The sequence below is a fragment of the Quercus robur genome, chromosome 7 (genome assembly GCF_932294415.1).
Source record: "Quercus robur chromosome 7, dhQueRobu3.1, whole genome shotgun sequence".
Lineage (NCBI taxonomy): Eukaryota > Viridiplantae > Streptophyta > Magnoliopsida > Fagales > Fagaceae > Quercus > Quercus robur.
Window position 1 is genome coordinate 6,903,652 of NC_065540.1, and position 14,375 is coordinate 6,918,026.

General features: G+C 41.9%; 1 protein-coding gene across 1 annotated transcript; it reads left to right on the forward strand.

Annotated features, from left to right (window-relative positions):
• Positions 1 to 10,739: 10,739 nt before the first annotated feature.
• LOC126691962 (thaumatin-like protein 1) lies at positions 10,740 to 12,142 on the forward strand. Its single transcript, XM_050387299.1, has 2 exons — positions 10,740 to 10,871; positions 11,311 to 12,142. Exons 1-2 carry the CDS (start codon positions 10,817 to 10,819, stop codon positions 11,988 to 11,990), a joined length of 735 nt encoding a protein of 244 aa, XP_050243256.1. The 5' UTR covers positions 10,740 to 10,816; the 3' UTR covers positions 11,991 to 12,142.
• The last annotated feature ends 2,233 nt before the right edge of the window (positions 12,143 to 14,375 follow it).

The window sequence follows — 14,375 nt, forward strand, 5'->3', positions numbered from 1 at the left end:
TATCCCTTTTCATGGTTAATTCCTCTGAGGTTTGGGTAGCTTGCCCTTCAGTATCTTTCTTTTTTGCTCGCTTAAGGGCGGCTTTGGGTGTTTCTAGGGACTTTTTTCCTTTGATTGGGGACTATCTATTTGAAGGTAGTGGTTTGAGTGTGGTTTTAGGGGAGTTATCTCCGATTTTGGGTCGGTCATTGGCTTGGTTTGAGAGAGAGACGAAGAGGATGTCTGAGGTGAGATCCAATGAGTTAGACACTGGGTTGTCGTCTAGCGGCGGCCCGGTCGAGGGTGATACAGCCGTTTCTACCCCTCATCAGGTTAGGGCTTTTTACGCTTTCAACGAAGAGTGTGGGCTGGACGCTGATACAGTGGCCAGGTTCAAGGACAGGTTCCAGTTCCCTGCGCGGGTCCAGGTTCGTCAACCTGGTCCTGAGGATCGGGCCTGCCATTTCTTCCCAGGTGAAGTGTGCTTCTACGAGGCTACTTTCACCTCTGGACTTAGGCTACCCATCCATCCTTTGGTGATGGAGCTATTGGATCATTTTGGCATTGCCCCCGGGCAGCTCATGCCGAACTCCTGGAGGATAGTCATTAATTGTATGGAGATTTGGCTGGCTGCCAACGAGGATATGATCAAAGTGAGTGAGCTCGTCCATATCTATCGTTTGAAAGAATCAAAAGAGTATGGGTACTACGAATTAGTCCCTTGGACGAGGAGGACTAGAATCATTAAGGGTCTAGCCTCGTCATTCAGGTACTGGAAGTCCCGTTTCATTTTCGTGTCCGGGGATGACTTTGAGACCCCTTCCAGCGAGGCTTGGGGTGATATCCCAAGGTTACTTCGTCGGTAGGGAACCCCAAACTTAGGTGCGTCTATGTTCCTTCTCGTCTGTTTATTTTTTGTCTTGCATGTTTGGTCGTCATTAACCACTTATTCACTTCCTTTTGCAGTTAAAAAGCGTCCCAAGTTGAAGAGCAAATACCAGGAACGTCTTCAAAAGGCAATCGAATATTCCAAGTCGATTGAGAGTTGGGACGATCTCCTTGACCCACGGACACTTGCTTTCTACTGCTTGGGCCTGGATCCGTCTCCCTACGTTTTGCGCAGCATCAGCATCGAGGAGAAGAAGAGTAAGTGTTTACTTCGTCCATACTGACCTTCAATCGCGTACTTTGGATTTCTTAGCCTTTTTTTATTTTTTTTTTATTTATAGAGATGACGACCAAATTTAATAAGGATATGTACGCCAAGATGAGAGCCAAAAAAGACGAACCCTTGGCTAGTATCGGCAAGAAAGTGGTTCGTGTGACGGGGAAGGGTCCTTCCACCGTTCCTTCCATGGATGCTACTCCAATCGTCTCAGGAGTAGAGGGTGCCCGAGTAGCTTCACCTGCTACCTCCGTCGAGGAGATCCCTACTCCGTCATCAAAGAGGCCGAGGCTGTCAGCCAAGGACAAAGAGAAGGAGAGAGTAGGCTCGTCCGTCTTTGATGACGAGGGTGTGGCTGTGGAGCGGGCACACAACATTGTGAAAGCTGAGGACCTTAAGGTCTTTTCTGGGGTACCTGTCAACGTGGTCGCGAGTCAGCACGTCCACAAGATTGTGCAAGTAAGGCTGTTCATACATTTTTCCTTGGCCTCTTTTTCCATTTTTTTTTTTTACTGACGTTCTTATCTTGCTTCGTCAGGTGTTGGGGGAGAGCCTTCATCTAGCTTCTGAGTGTCTTACTCAAGAGGCTAAGGTGGCTTCTTTGGCTTCTAGGATAGAGGCTCTGGAGAAGAACTCAACTTTGAAAAAGGACCTTATACAGTCGATGGACGAGTCTGCCACCTTGAAGGAGAAAGTCAAGGCTCTAAATTCTGACCTAAGGGTTGAGCGTCAGCTAAATCTGGAGAAGGATGACCAGCTTCAGGCGGCCAAAGAGAAGTTGAAGACAATCGCTGCCAGGTCCGTCGAGGCCTTTCAGCAGACGGAGGAGTATTCCACTGTACTTTTTAGTTGGTATTTCAAGGGATTTGAACTCCTCCGCCGGTACCTCGTCAAGTACCCTACAGGGGTTGATCTGCCAAATCTGGATTTAGAGGTGGTAGATTAAGTGATGGCTGTTGACGAGGCTGCCCAGTCTTCTGTTCCTGACGGTGATGCCCCTGCTGCTGACGACGCTCCTATTGCTGAAAACGCTCCTGCTGCTAATGATCATGTTACTGTCGAACCTGATACTTAGAAGATTTTATCATTTATATCTGCCCGTTGTGTTTTGGGCCCTTTTTTGGAGATGTACATATTTTTTTTATTTTATTTTCAGAACAATATCTTTTGGCAATTCGTTTTATGGGTCTGTAGGAAGAACAAGGATAATTGCCCTATGTTTTTGGGGCTTTTCTATGATTTAATGCTTACTTGCTTTTATGCTACTGTTTATGACTATGCACATATTAGCACAAAACTTCTTAGCATACCTTATATTTAGTTGGTAATTGGAGCAAATTTTTCCACTTGAGATTTGCTCGTCATTTTTTATCCTTCTTCTTTTTCTCCTTGCTCTTTTCCTTGTGGGTTCGTCAGTATCCTTAGTTCGTTGAGTGGGACCCCGCCATTCGCGTAGACTTTAGGATTACGTCTATATTTTCAGCACGTTTTGTGTGCCTCCGTCAGTGATTTACATCCGTCCCAACGGAATCTTATCACTTAGCTATTTTTATTTTGGTGACTTACATCTGATTAAGGAATCTCGTCACTTAGGGCTTCGTCAGTGATTTACATCCGTCTCGGCGGAATCTTCTCACTTAGCCATTTTTATTTAGGTGACTTACATCCGATTAAGGAACTTCGTCACTTAGGGCTTCGTCAATGATTTACATCCGTCTCGGCGGAATCTTATCACTTAGCCATTTTTATTTAGGTGACTTACATCCGATTAAGGAATCTCGTCACTTAGGGCTTCGTCAGTGATTTACATCCGATTAAGGAATCTCGTCACTTAGGGCTTTGTCAGTGATTTACATCCGTCTCGGCGGAATCTTATCACTTAGCCATTTTTATTTTGTACCCGTTATGAAGGTCGCCAGCAACTTACATCCGTCAAGGCGGAATCTTGTTACTTTAGTTTATCTCATACTTATTGGCGTTATCGTTGGTAACTTGCGTTCGTCAAGGCGGACTCTTGTTACCTTAGTTTGACTCACGATTGACTGGACCCATCTGCATAAAGGCATCAAAGGATAAAATTTTTATTGAATTCAAGAGTAACTGTATTTGTCTATTACATCTACTGGTGGTACTTTTTTAAATGCTCAATGTTCCATGGTCGAGGGAGCCTTTGTCCGTCCATGGTTTCCAGGTGATACCTTCCTTGTCTCGAGTAGTGAATGACTCGGTAGGGACCTTCCCACGTAGGACCTAGCTTTCCCTGGGTAGGGTCTTTAGTTGCCATGGTGGTCCTGCGTAGGACGAGGTCACCTATGTCCAAGCGTCTCAGTTTGACCCTTTTGTCATAGTATTCGGCCATCTTTCTTTGATACTTCGTCATCTTGCTGGATGCGTTGTCTTTTACTTCGTCCAGACAATCCAGGTTGAGTCGCAGTTCACTGTCATTGATCTCTTCGTTGAAAGTTCCACGCCTGATGCTCGTGACCCCTACTTCGACTGGGATTACTGCTTCTGTGCCATAGGTAAGCCTAAAGGGGGTTTCTCCTGTTGGGGTTCTGGCGGTGGTTCTGTAAGCCCACAGGACATTTGGTAGTTCTTCTGGCCAGGCACCTTTCGCATCGTCCAGTCTGGTCTTGATAATCTTGAGCAGCGTCTGGTTCGTCACTTCCGTCTGCCCGTTTGCCTGAGGATGCCCTAGGGATAAGAACTGATTCTTGATCCCAAGGTTTGAGCAGAATTCCCTGAAACTTTGGCTGTCGAACTACCTTCCATTGTCTGATATGATCGTCGAGGGAATCCCGAACCTGCAGATTATGTTCTTCCACACAAAGTTCTGGATCCGAGCCTCAGTGATCGTTGCTAGGACCTCTGCTTCAACCCATTTTGTGAAATAGTCAATAGCAACAAGAAGGAATTTTACCTGACCTTTACCTTGGGGCAGAGGACCGACGATATCGATTCCCCATTGTGCAAATGGCCATGGGGAAGCTATGGTCGTCATTTTCTCTGCTGGAAGCCGCTGCACATTCCCGTATCGCTGGCATTTGTCGCACCTCCTGACGATATCAGCAGCGTCCACCTGCATGGTTGGCCAAAAATACCCTGCCCTTACCACTTTATTTACTAGGGATCTGGAGCCGGCATGGTCGCCACAAATTCCTCTATGTACTTCCTCCAGGATGTATTTGGCCTCTTCCTTGTCGACGCACTTCAAGTAAGGCATAGAGAAGCCTCTCTTGTACAAGACGTCATTCAGGATCGTGAACCTGGCTGCCCTCTTCTTGATCTTTCTGGCTTCTTCAGTGTTTTGAGGTAGGTGCCCGTCCTGGAGGAAGGACATTATGGGCGTCATCTAGGTATCAGTGCTTTGGATGGTGAATGTTGCAACTTCCTCGATACTAGGGTGTTTCTGGACTTCCATCGCCAGGTCCGTGCTAGTTCCTTCTTCTTCTGATGACGCTAGCTTTGACACTTCGTCAGCCCCCATATTCTGACTTCTTGGGATTTGTATGAACTCCACTGTATCGAATTCTTGAGCTAGTTGTCTTGCCAACTTGAGGTACTTCTGCATCCTTTCTTCCTTTGCCTCGTATTCTCCCTTGATCTGTCCAATCACTAGCTTTGAATCACTTTGGATCAACAAATTTTTGGCACCAAGAGCTTTCCCAAGCCTCAATCCCGTCAGTATTCCTTCGTATTCAGTTTCATTGTTGGTGGCTGGGAACTTTAGTTGGACCCCATATTTCAGCATTTCTCCGTCGGGGGTGGTTATGATGGCCCCTACTCCCCCCTTCTTTTGGGCTGACGAACCATCAATCTGTATTATTAATTTATCTGCTTCGTCGGTAATCCTGTCTTTGTCAGGGAGTGTGAATTCTGCGATGAAGTCCGCTAGAGCTTGTGCCTTGATCGCTGTTCTTGGATGGTACTCGATGTCAAATTGACTAAGTTCAATTGCCCACTGGACCATTCTCCTTGTTGCTTCTGGCTTGTTCATTGACTTCTTGATTGGTTGGTCCGTCATTACGAGAATAGGATTTGACTGGAAATATTGCCTGAGCTTGCGCGAGGCCACTATTAGTGCAAACGCAATCTTTTCGATCCTTGGGTACCTGGACTCAGCTCCTTGGAAAGCTTGGCTGACGTAGTAAACTGGGAGTTACTTCTTGCCTTCTTCTCTAATCAAAGCTGCACTTACTGCCGAAGCTGACACTGCTAGGTATAAGTATAAGTTTTCTCCTTCTTTGGACGGGCTTAGGAGAGGTGGGCTGCTCAGGTAGTGCTTTAGCTCTTGGAATGCTACCTTGCACTCGTCGGTCCAGGCAAAAGCCTGCTTCAAGGTTTTGAAAAAGGGGAGGCATTTGTCTGTAGCCCTAGAGACGAACCTGTTTAAGGCCGCTATCCTTCCTGTGAGTTTTTGAACGTCCTTGACAGTTTTGGGTGAGGCCATGTCGATGATAGCTCGCACTTTCTCTGGGTTTGCTTCTATTCCTCTCTGGGACACCATGAATCCCTGGAACTTCCCCGAGGCTATCCCAAAAACGCACTTACTTGGATTCAACCTCATCTGGTGTTTTTTGAGGGTTGCAAAAGTTTCTTTCAAGTCATCCAGATGTGCAAGTTCTTCATTGCTCTTGACGAGTATATCGTCCACGTACACTTCCATGTTTTTGCCAATCTGCTGGCTGAACATTTTGTTCACGAGCCTCTGACACGTAGCTCCAGCATTTTTTAACCCAAAAGGCATTACCTTGTGGCAGTAGAGTTCTTGACTTGTGATGAAGGCGGTCTTCTCCTAGTCTTCTTCAACCATTTTTATCTGGTTATACCCTGAGAAGGCGTCCATGAACGTCAGTAACTTATGCCCGGCAGTGAAGTCCACGAGCTGGTCTATTCTTGGTAGAGGGAAGCTGTCTTTTGGGCATGCCTTGTTCAGATCGGTAAAGTCTACGCACATCCTCCATTTCCTGTTCGCTTTCTTGACCAGGACGACATTGGCGAGCCATTCAGGGTAATACACTTCCCGGATGAATCCAGCTGTCAAGAGTTTGTTAACTTCCTCTGCAACTGCTTGATCTCGTTCTGGAGCGAAGGTTCTCCGTCGTTGCTGGATGGGCTTCCGTTCTGGGTCCACATTCAGCCTGTGCTGGATGACTTCTGGAGATATGCCCGGCATGTCCTCGTGACTCCATGCAAAGACATCTAGATTCTCTTTTAAGAACCTTATGAGTCTTGTTCTCATCTCAGGGCTCAGCGTCGTCCCTATCTTGGTCGTCTTGTTCACGCTTCCTTCTACCAATTCCATTGTTTCCAGGGCCTCTATCCCGTCTTCCTCTTTTTCTTCAATCATCCACGTGTGGTTTTCTTTTCCAGCTAGGACAGCTTGATAGCATTCTCTTGCCAGGACTTGATCACCCTTCACTTCACTAATGCCATTATTGGTCGGGAATTTCACCTTCAAACAGTAGGTTGACGTCGCCGCCCTCCACTTGTTGAGGGTGGGCCTCCCAATGATGACATTGTAGGATAAGGGACAATCTACCACCAAGAAGTCTACTTGTTTTGTCAATTGTACTGGATAGGTCCCTGCGGTCACCGTCAACGTTACTATGCCTCTGGGGTAGACCCTGTCTCCGCTGAAACTGACGAGTGGAGAGTCGAAAGGGCGAAGTCTTTTTGGATCTAATCTCATCTGCTGGAAGGCTGGGAAGTAAATGATGTCTGCGGAGCTTCCATTATCAACGAGGATTCTTTTGGTATTAAACCCTTCTATATTCAGCATTATGACCAGGGAATCATTGTGGGGCTGCTTCACTGCCGCGGCATCTCCTTTGCTGAAAAACATATCCTGGTATGTTCGTCGGTGCTTTGACGGAGGTACAGTGTGGACGCTGTTCACCTGTCTCTGGTATGCCTTTTTGAGTGATCTGAACGATCCTCTTGAGAATGGTCCTCCTGTGATTGTGTTTATCTCCCCGATCACCTTGTGTGGAGACTGGGATGTATGGTCGTCATCTCGGGAGAAGGCTTCATGCTGGGTTTTATTGTCGTCCCTGAACTTACCATATTCTCCTTTCTTTACATACTTTTGTAACTTCCCTTTCCGTATTAACTCCTCTATTTGCTCCTTTAGATCTCTGCAATCCTCTGTATGGTGGCCATGGTCTCTGTGGAACCGGCAATACTTGTTTTTGTCCCGGACATTGGGGGATGAGTGTAATGGCTTGGGCCATTTGAGATAATGCTCGTCCTTGATCTGCGTGAAAATTTTATCAACAGGCATAACCAGGGGAGTAAATCTTACCGTCCGAGGACTTTTATCATCCTTCCTCCTGTTCCCGTCATTGTTCCGACGGTCTGGCCGATCTCTCTTTTGCCCCCTACGGTCGTCTTCCCTCTTGGCCTTGTCTCCTGGCTTCTCGATATCTTTTATGGCAGCTAGAGCATCTTCCGCATTCATGTATTTTTGTGCCTTCAGGAGCATCTCCGCCATCGTCTTCGGGGGGTTCTTCGCGAGAGAGGCCACGAGGTCTCTGGACCTCAGCCCTGCTTTGAAGGTCGTCAACTGCACCTTGTCATTAGCTTCGTCCACCTCTGGAGTTTCCCGGGTGAATCGTTTGACATATGATCTCAGGGTTTCCTTCTCCCCCTGTTTTATGGTGAGTAAGTAGTCTACTGGCCTCCTTGGGCGTTGCCCTCCTATGAAGTGGCGCAAGAAGGCACTACTCAGCTGATCAAAGTTGTCTATGGACGAGTTTGGCAACTTAGTAAACCATTCTCTTGCAGCTCCTTTGAAAGTCGTTGGGAAGGAACGGCACAGTATCTCATCAGGTGGTTGTTGAAGTCCCAGAGTCGTCTTGAAGGTATTAAGGTGATCCTGGGGGTCTTTTAGCCCGTCGAACGGCTCAAGCTGAGGTAAGCGAAATTTTGAAGGCACAGGGCATTCTAGTACCGCGGCGGTGAAGGGTGAATCCGTAACTCTTACCATTTTGTCCACGCTTCGGTCTGTCTTTTCTTTAATGGTGCTCCTCAACTCGTCCATTTCCTTCCTCATTTCTCGAAGGAGGTCCGAGTTCTGCTCGTCTGGAGTAGTTGGTCTATGAGGGGTTCCTCTCCGTTGACTATCCCCTTCTTCCTCCAAGTTATCTTTGGATCGGTTCTCTTCTTGTTGAGCCTGTTAGACTTGCTGAAGCCGCAGCTTCATTTCCTGGTTCTGTTTGGTGAGTTCTTCAATAGTGGCTGCAAGGGCCTGGACTTGCTGGGCCAAGGCTGCTGAGTCTGGGTTGGATTCCATCTGAATGTAGAGGGTTGATGGGAACTACGCTCTCAAATATGATTCTGAAAATATCGTCCCCACAGACGGTGCCAAACTGATGAGGTGCAAACTCGTCAGTCACAGTAGGCAGATGGAACTCCCTGTTAGCGCCCAATTATCTTCAAGAAAGGGGTCACCGGTGTGGTGCCTGCCACAACGCCTCCGATGCCAAAGTTAGAACAATAAAGCAATTCACAGAACTAGAAGATAGTAGGTATCTTTTGAGAGTTTTAGTATATGTGTACCTTCTGTTGCCAATGTGAGGACTTTATATATGTGAGTTTGACTGCTAGCCGTTGGGGTGTTAATGCCTCTTTCTTGTAACGCCTTCAGCCCAATTATGGGGCTTTTATTAGGCTCCAACGGTTTGCTTTGCTGGTTTTGTAACTGTCTAGGTTATCTGCTGGCGCCATTGAATGATTTTCTTTTTCTCGTCGGTGATGACTCGTTCGTCGTCAAGGTTTACCTCGTCACTAGAATTGATCTCATCAGGGTAATGTGATCTCGTCATTCCCATCATATATATATAATAAAAAAAAAGAAAATAAAAAAAAAGAAGAAAAAGTTGAGACATATCCTAGTTCTTTCAAAAGTGATTTAAAATATACTATTGAGTATATAGAATATTATTGAAGTTGTGATCTCACAGCTCATAGTGTACGTAGCAATAAGCTCTTGATTATTTATTATCTACGAGTTTTATTGTTGAATTATAATTGTTTAGTATTTGATAATTGATATCCAAACCTCAAGAATAAATAACAAAGAATCAATTGAAACATACAGATTTGTGAATCCATCTAAATCAAAAAAACAAAAGATATATAAATCAAATTACCATATACATAATAATTGATTACTTGCCATCACATACTCCCACAGTCAAAGCTTGATGCTCTTCTCAAATTCTCTCTTCTATTTTCTACGTCAGATGATGCTTTTTTATCCGAAGCATTGATGTAAAATATTTATAGGTTTGAATTTAGATGAAATATAGACTATAGAGTTTTATTGGATCCAAACCTCTCTAACCGGAGTGTAGCATTAGTTTTGAGTCAAACTTCTCTAACCAAGAAAACAAAGTAAATGGTATTTTATGAAGAACTTTAAATGTGCTTATCTCTTTTTTTCTTTTTTTGAGATAGAAAACGTGCATGATTTAGTGAAGAGGAAAGGATGTGTGTGTTTAAAATAAATGATAATGATAAGTTTGAGTTTAAGTTAGACTTGTTAGAGAGATAGAGTTTCACTCATTATTAAGTTTGGACTAAACAAATATAATTTTATTTAAAAAAATGATAATAATAATGTTTTTTAGAAAAAAATATTATGTTGATGTAAAAAATTATGAGAGTTTCAGAAGTTTCAGTTTTATATATGTATATAGATTTTCACGAAAAGAATATGCCACAACATTACTAGAAAATGTACTGTATTCTAGAACGTGGATGTATTAAAAAAGTCTTTTATCGCAACTATATGATGGTTTAGTTTTACTCTTTGAATCATGACAAGCTAATTTTGGTGAAAAAGAAATTAAAAAAGGAACCTACTAGAACGACCGAGCTAGGATTAGAAGCCTTACAAATTGGTTAACTCCCAAGGGTTTTTGGTTCTTACACATCCACAATTTCACCTCCTTTTTTTCACAGTTACTTTTTTTTTTTTTTTTTTTTTTTTTTTTTGAGAATTAAACTAAACAAGTTACTTTTATGTGTTATATGAACAAATGTGAAAGAATATTTTTTTCACTCCAAATTCCCCCGCAAAACTCACAAAAACATCTCAAGCCCCCGGGTTCAAAGTTCAACCAATGCGCAAAAATTCACGTTGAAATCAGATAAATTAGAGTCGGCATGACTTACAGATTGCATAGGTTTGTCTTCAATTTCCCCAGTGAAAACCTGTGGACGCTACCTTAAGTCATGGGTGAATAAGACTGGTTACTTCGTCTCAGCCTCACACGTTCTTAAATTGAATAAAAAGCAAAAGTCTATTCAACATAATACAATTACAGTCATTCTAGAGAACCCGTTGTTGTAAATATACCAAATTCCTCGATCTTTATGTTTCTCCAACGAAATAACGACCTTGGTGCCGTATAAAAGACTCTACCGATCACCAGGACAATAAGTATACCTACTGAAAAGTCCAAGTCTTCACTAAAAGAAAATGACCAAAAAAAAAAACTTCCAAGCCAAGTTTCCCCGCATGGACCGCATTGATATCCGCAACCACATATAAGCTTCTATATATACCCAACAAAGTTCTTCAAATTATTATCACCATACCACATTCAAGTTCATCATACTTGTTAGTTCTTATATACCACCAATTTAAAGCAACGACATCATACAATGATGAAAACCCTGGCACTCTACAGCCTTACCTTGGCCTTCTTTTTCCTATCTGGTACGCCTCCCCCCTAATCACTATCCCACATTGCATCGTCCAAAACTCTCTCTCTCATCCTTTAGAAGTGCTGATATACACCCAAAATAATTACAAAATTCTTGTCTGTGATGAATCATTTTCTCGAAAACATCAAAAAACATGCGGTTTTTTTGCCCCATTCAACATCACATTGGGAACCAAATAAAGTCATGAAACCCCGCGAAGGAATAGAGTTCATGCACATTCTTTTCATCACGAATCTTATTTATTTACTTTTGATAATTAAAAATAATTGGAACCCGTTGAATCATAACCATACATCATCATGATACGTACGTGTATCTACACGTTAGAATTAATGTTGCATCTGCTACATATATTTTCTGCTTACAATACAGGTTTTGTTTTCATTTTCAAAATGATGACAAGGATTTTGGTTTATATATGTTGCATGCAGGTGCTCACTCTGCTAGAATAACTTTCACAAACAACTGTCCATATACCGTCTGGCCAGGAACCTTAACTTCGGATCAAAAACCTCAATTATCTACTACTGGGTTTGAGTTAGCATCTTCAGCATCCTCAGCAATAGATGTCCAAGCTCCATGGAAAGGCCGATTCTGGGCCCGAACTCTATGCTCCACAGACAGCTCCGGAAGGTTCAGCTGTGCTACTGCAGAATGTAGCTCTGGTCAGGTTTCGTGCAATGGTAACGGTGCAGTTCCGCCAGCTTCTTTGGTAGAAATCAACATAGCCGCCGATGGTGGAATGGACTTCTATGATGTTAGCCTTGTAGATGGGTTCAACTTGCCTGTTTCAGTAGCCACACAAGGCGGAACTGGCGAATGCAAGGCCTCAAGCTGTCCAGCCAACGTGAACGCGGCTTGCCCAGCAGAGTTGCAAGTGAAAGGGTCTGATGGGAGCGTTATTGCTTGCAAGAGTGCATGTACCGCTTTCAATGAACCACAATATTGTTGCACTGGCGCATATGACAAGCCTGAAACATGTCCACCCACAAACTACTCTCAGATCTTTGAGCAGCAATGTCCTCAAGCTTATAGCTATGCTTATGACGATCAGAACAGCACATTTACTTGCTCTGGTGCACCCAACTACGTTATTACTTTCTGTCCATAAATTAGGAAGTGGAATTATGCGTTCCCTTCTCTTTAAATAGTAATAAGAAGCTGATAAGTTTCATGTACTAAGGCAGATATATATTTGTATCAATGAAATAAATATTTGAATAAAACGAAACAAATTAATATCCTCACAGGAGGCTTCTGTCATCCTTACATTTACTATATATGTGCACCCTTCCAATTCCCCTATAACTTTTACCGGATGACTCACCCTCAAAGCAAGGATATCTTCATAGTGTATCCTATTGATCGCATGCAAGGTTATCTTTAATTGAATTAATTGAAATTAGTTGCATATCAAAAGATCAAAGTTTCTTTCTAAACTAGTTCGGAGAGAAACTCATCAAACTTCTTTTATATATATATTCGATTTTTTTGAAATTTTGCAAGCATGAATGATATAATAAGAACATGTAATCCAACGGTTAGATTTTCAAAATGCACACTGAATATAAAGATATATGAAGATTTTGAAGGGTTTCTTTCTAAATTAGTTTGAAGAAAAACTTTGCTCTTGTCAAAATCTCATGGTTTGATTTTCACACAAAGAAGGAAATTAAAAATTCTCACCACATGTTTGTATTCAAATGTCTGATTCCTATGTGTATTTGTTATATATTTGTATTCAAATACTTCAATTATCTTTAAAAAAAAAAAATACGAAATTACTTCTTCAAAAAAGAAAACTCACTACCTCACGTAAAAACTACACATTCTTTTCCCAAAATTTCTATATTTTTTTAAAAAAGAAGTTCTTTTAAACATTCCAAAATTTTTGTTATCCAAATTCTATACAGTTATCACAAATCTCCAACCATCCACACTAACGTATATCATATTTATTTTGTTTAAATTCAATTTTTTTTACTTATCACAATTCTTATGTTAATCAATAAATTCAAATATCCCTGTTAGGACATATGTGTTTCACTTGTTAAGAACATATATCATGATTTTATGTAATTAGCTTATCTTTCGACAAAATGCACTTTACTTGTATTTGGGTAAATTTAAGATGTTTTAAATACTTCAAGAAACCTTATTTCAAGATCAAGTATTGAAACTTTCAAGTCTATTCAAGAAAACAAGTTCAGAGTGCAAAATCATTAAAGCTCGACAGCTACATCTATCGAGCTTAAGGAAGATGTTCTACATTCGGTGTGCTCGACAGCTGCTCGACACCTGCTATTTGTCGAGGTTCAATATTTTCAGAATTTCAATATGATTTTCTTGAGATCCGTGAATGTGTCTTTGGGCCTTCTTTTCTCCTAAACCTAGACATATAAAATGATCAGTTTAAGGGTCGTTAAAGTGTTCACAAGTTGCACAAGTTTTGAGTAAACTCTGTTCAAGCAAATTGTGACTAGAGACGAAGTTCTTGCCCTAGTTCATCTTTTTCTCTTGAAGAAGTTGCTGTGTATGTGCACCGTAGGGTTTTGTGACCAAGCATCTTCTTAATCTTCATCGTGTGGATGAACTGAAGAACTTTGCAACCAACAACCTTCTTAGTTGGTGATTGAAGTCGTGTATTGGGATCCGCGCAATTGGTTAATCACGTACTGGGAGTCGTGCATTTGAAAAGGGAACTATCACTACAGAACAAGTCCAATTGGGTATGGGGGTAAGGGTTCAACTGTAGGTTGGTAAGGTATTTGGATTCCTTTACTTATAACCGCTTGTTGTGATAATAGTGGAGTTTCGGGAGTGGTGACCTGAAAATCACCTGGTGGGGTTTTTGCTGTTAGGTTTTCTCCATTCGTAAACAAATCACCGTGTCTTTTATTTTCTGCTGCGTATTTAGTTTATTGGTGATTTGTTTGTGTTACCACACTTTGCATGATAAATTGATTAATTAATAAATTGGCTAATTAATTAATTAATTAATTTCTATCACAATGAGTCATTCAAATTGTGGCCTATCAATCCCATTAGGTTTCAACTTCTTACGTTTCTTTATCTCATTTTTAAATATTATTCCATATTATCTTACCTCTTTCTTAAAAAAAATAAACACACAGTTATTTATATACAACTTTTAAACATTATAATACTCAACCAAAAAAAAAAAAAGCATCCAGTAAAGATAATAATCTGATTAGTAAGTTGCTAAAAAGTGGCTTTTAAACTTGTAATTATCCTTAAAAAAAAATTGAAAATCAAGCTAAGATTGCGCAAACAACAAAATTGGAGATTGCCTAGGACACTAGTGTCAATTGTGTCTAGCATCCTATCAAATTAGAATTTTGGCAACTCTTATCAACTCAAAAACTCAGTAACGTGCATGAGGATTAAAACAAGTTAAAAAAATTCTCGAGGGATGAAAAGGAGGGAAATTTAAACCACACAACCCATTGACCCACCCCTATAAATAGCACTTCAA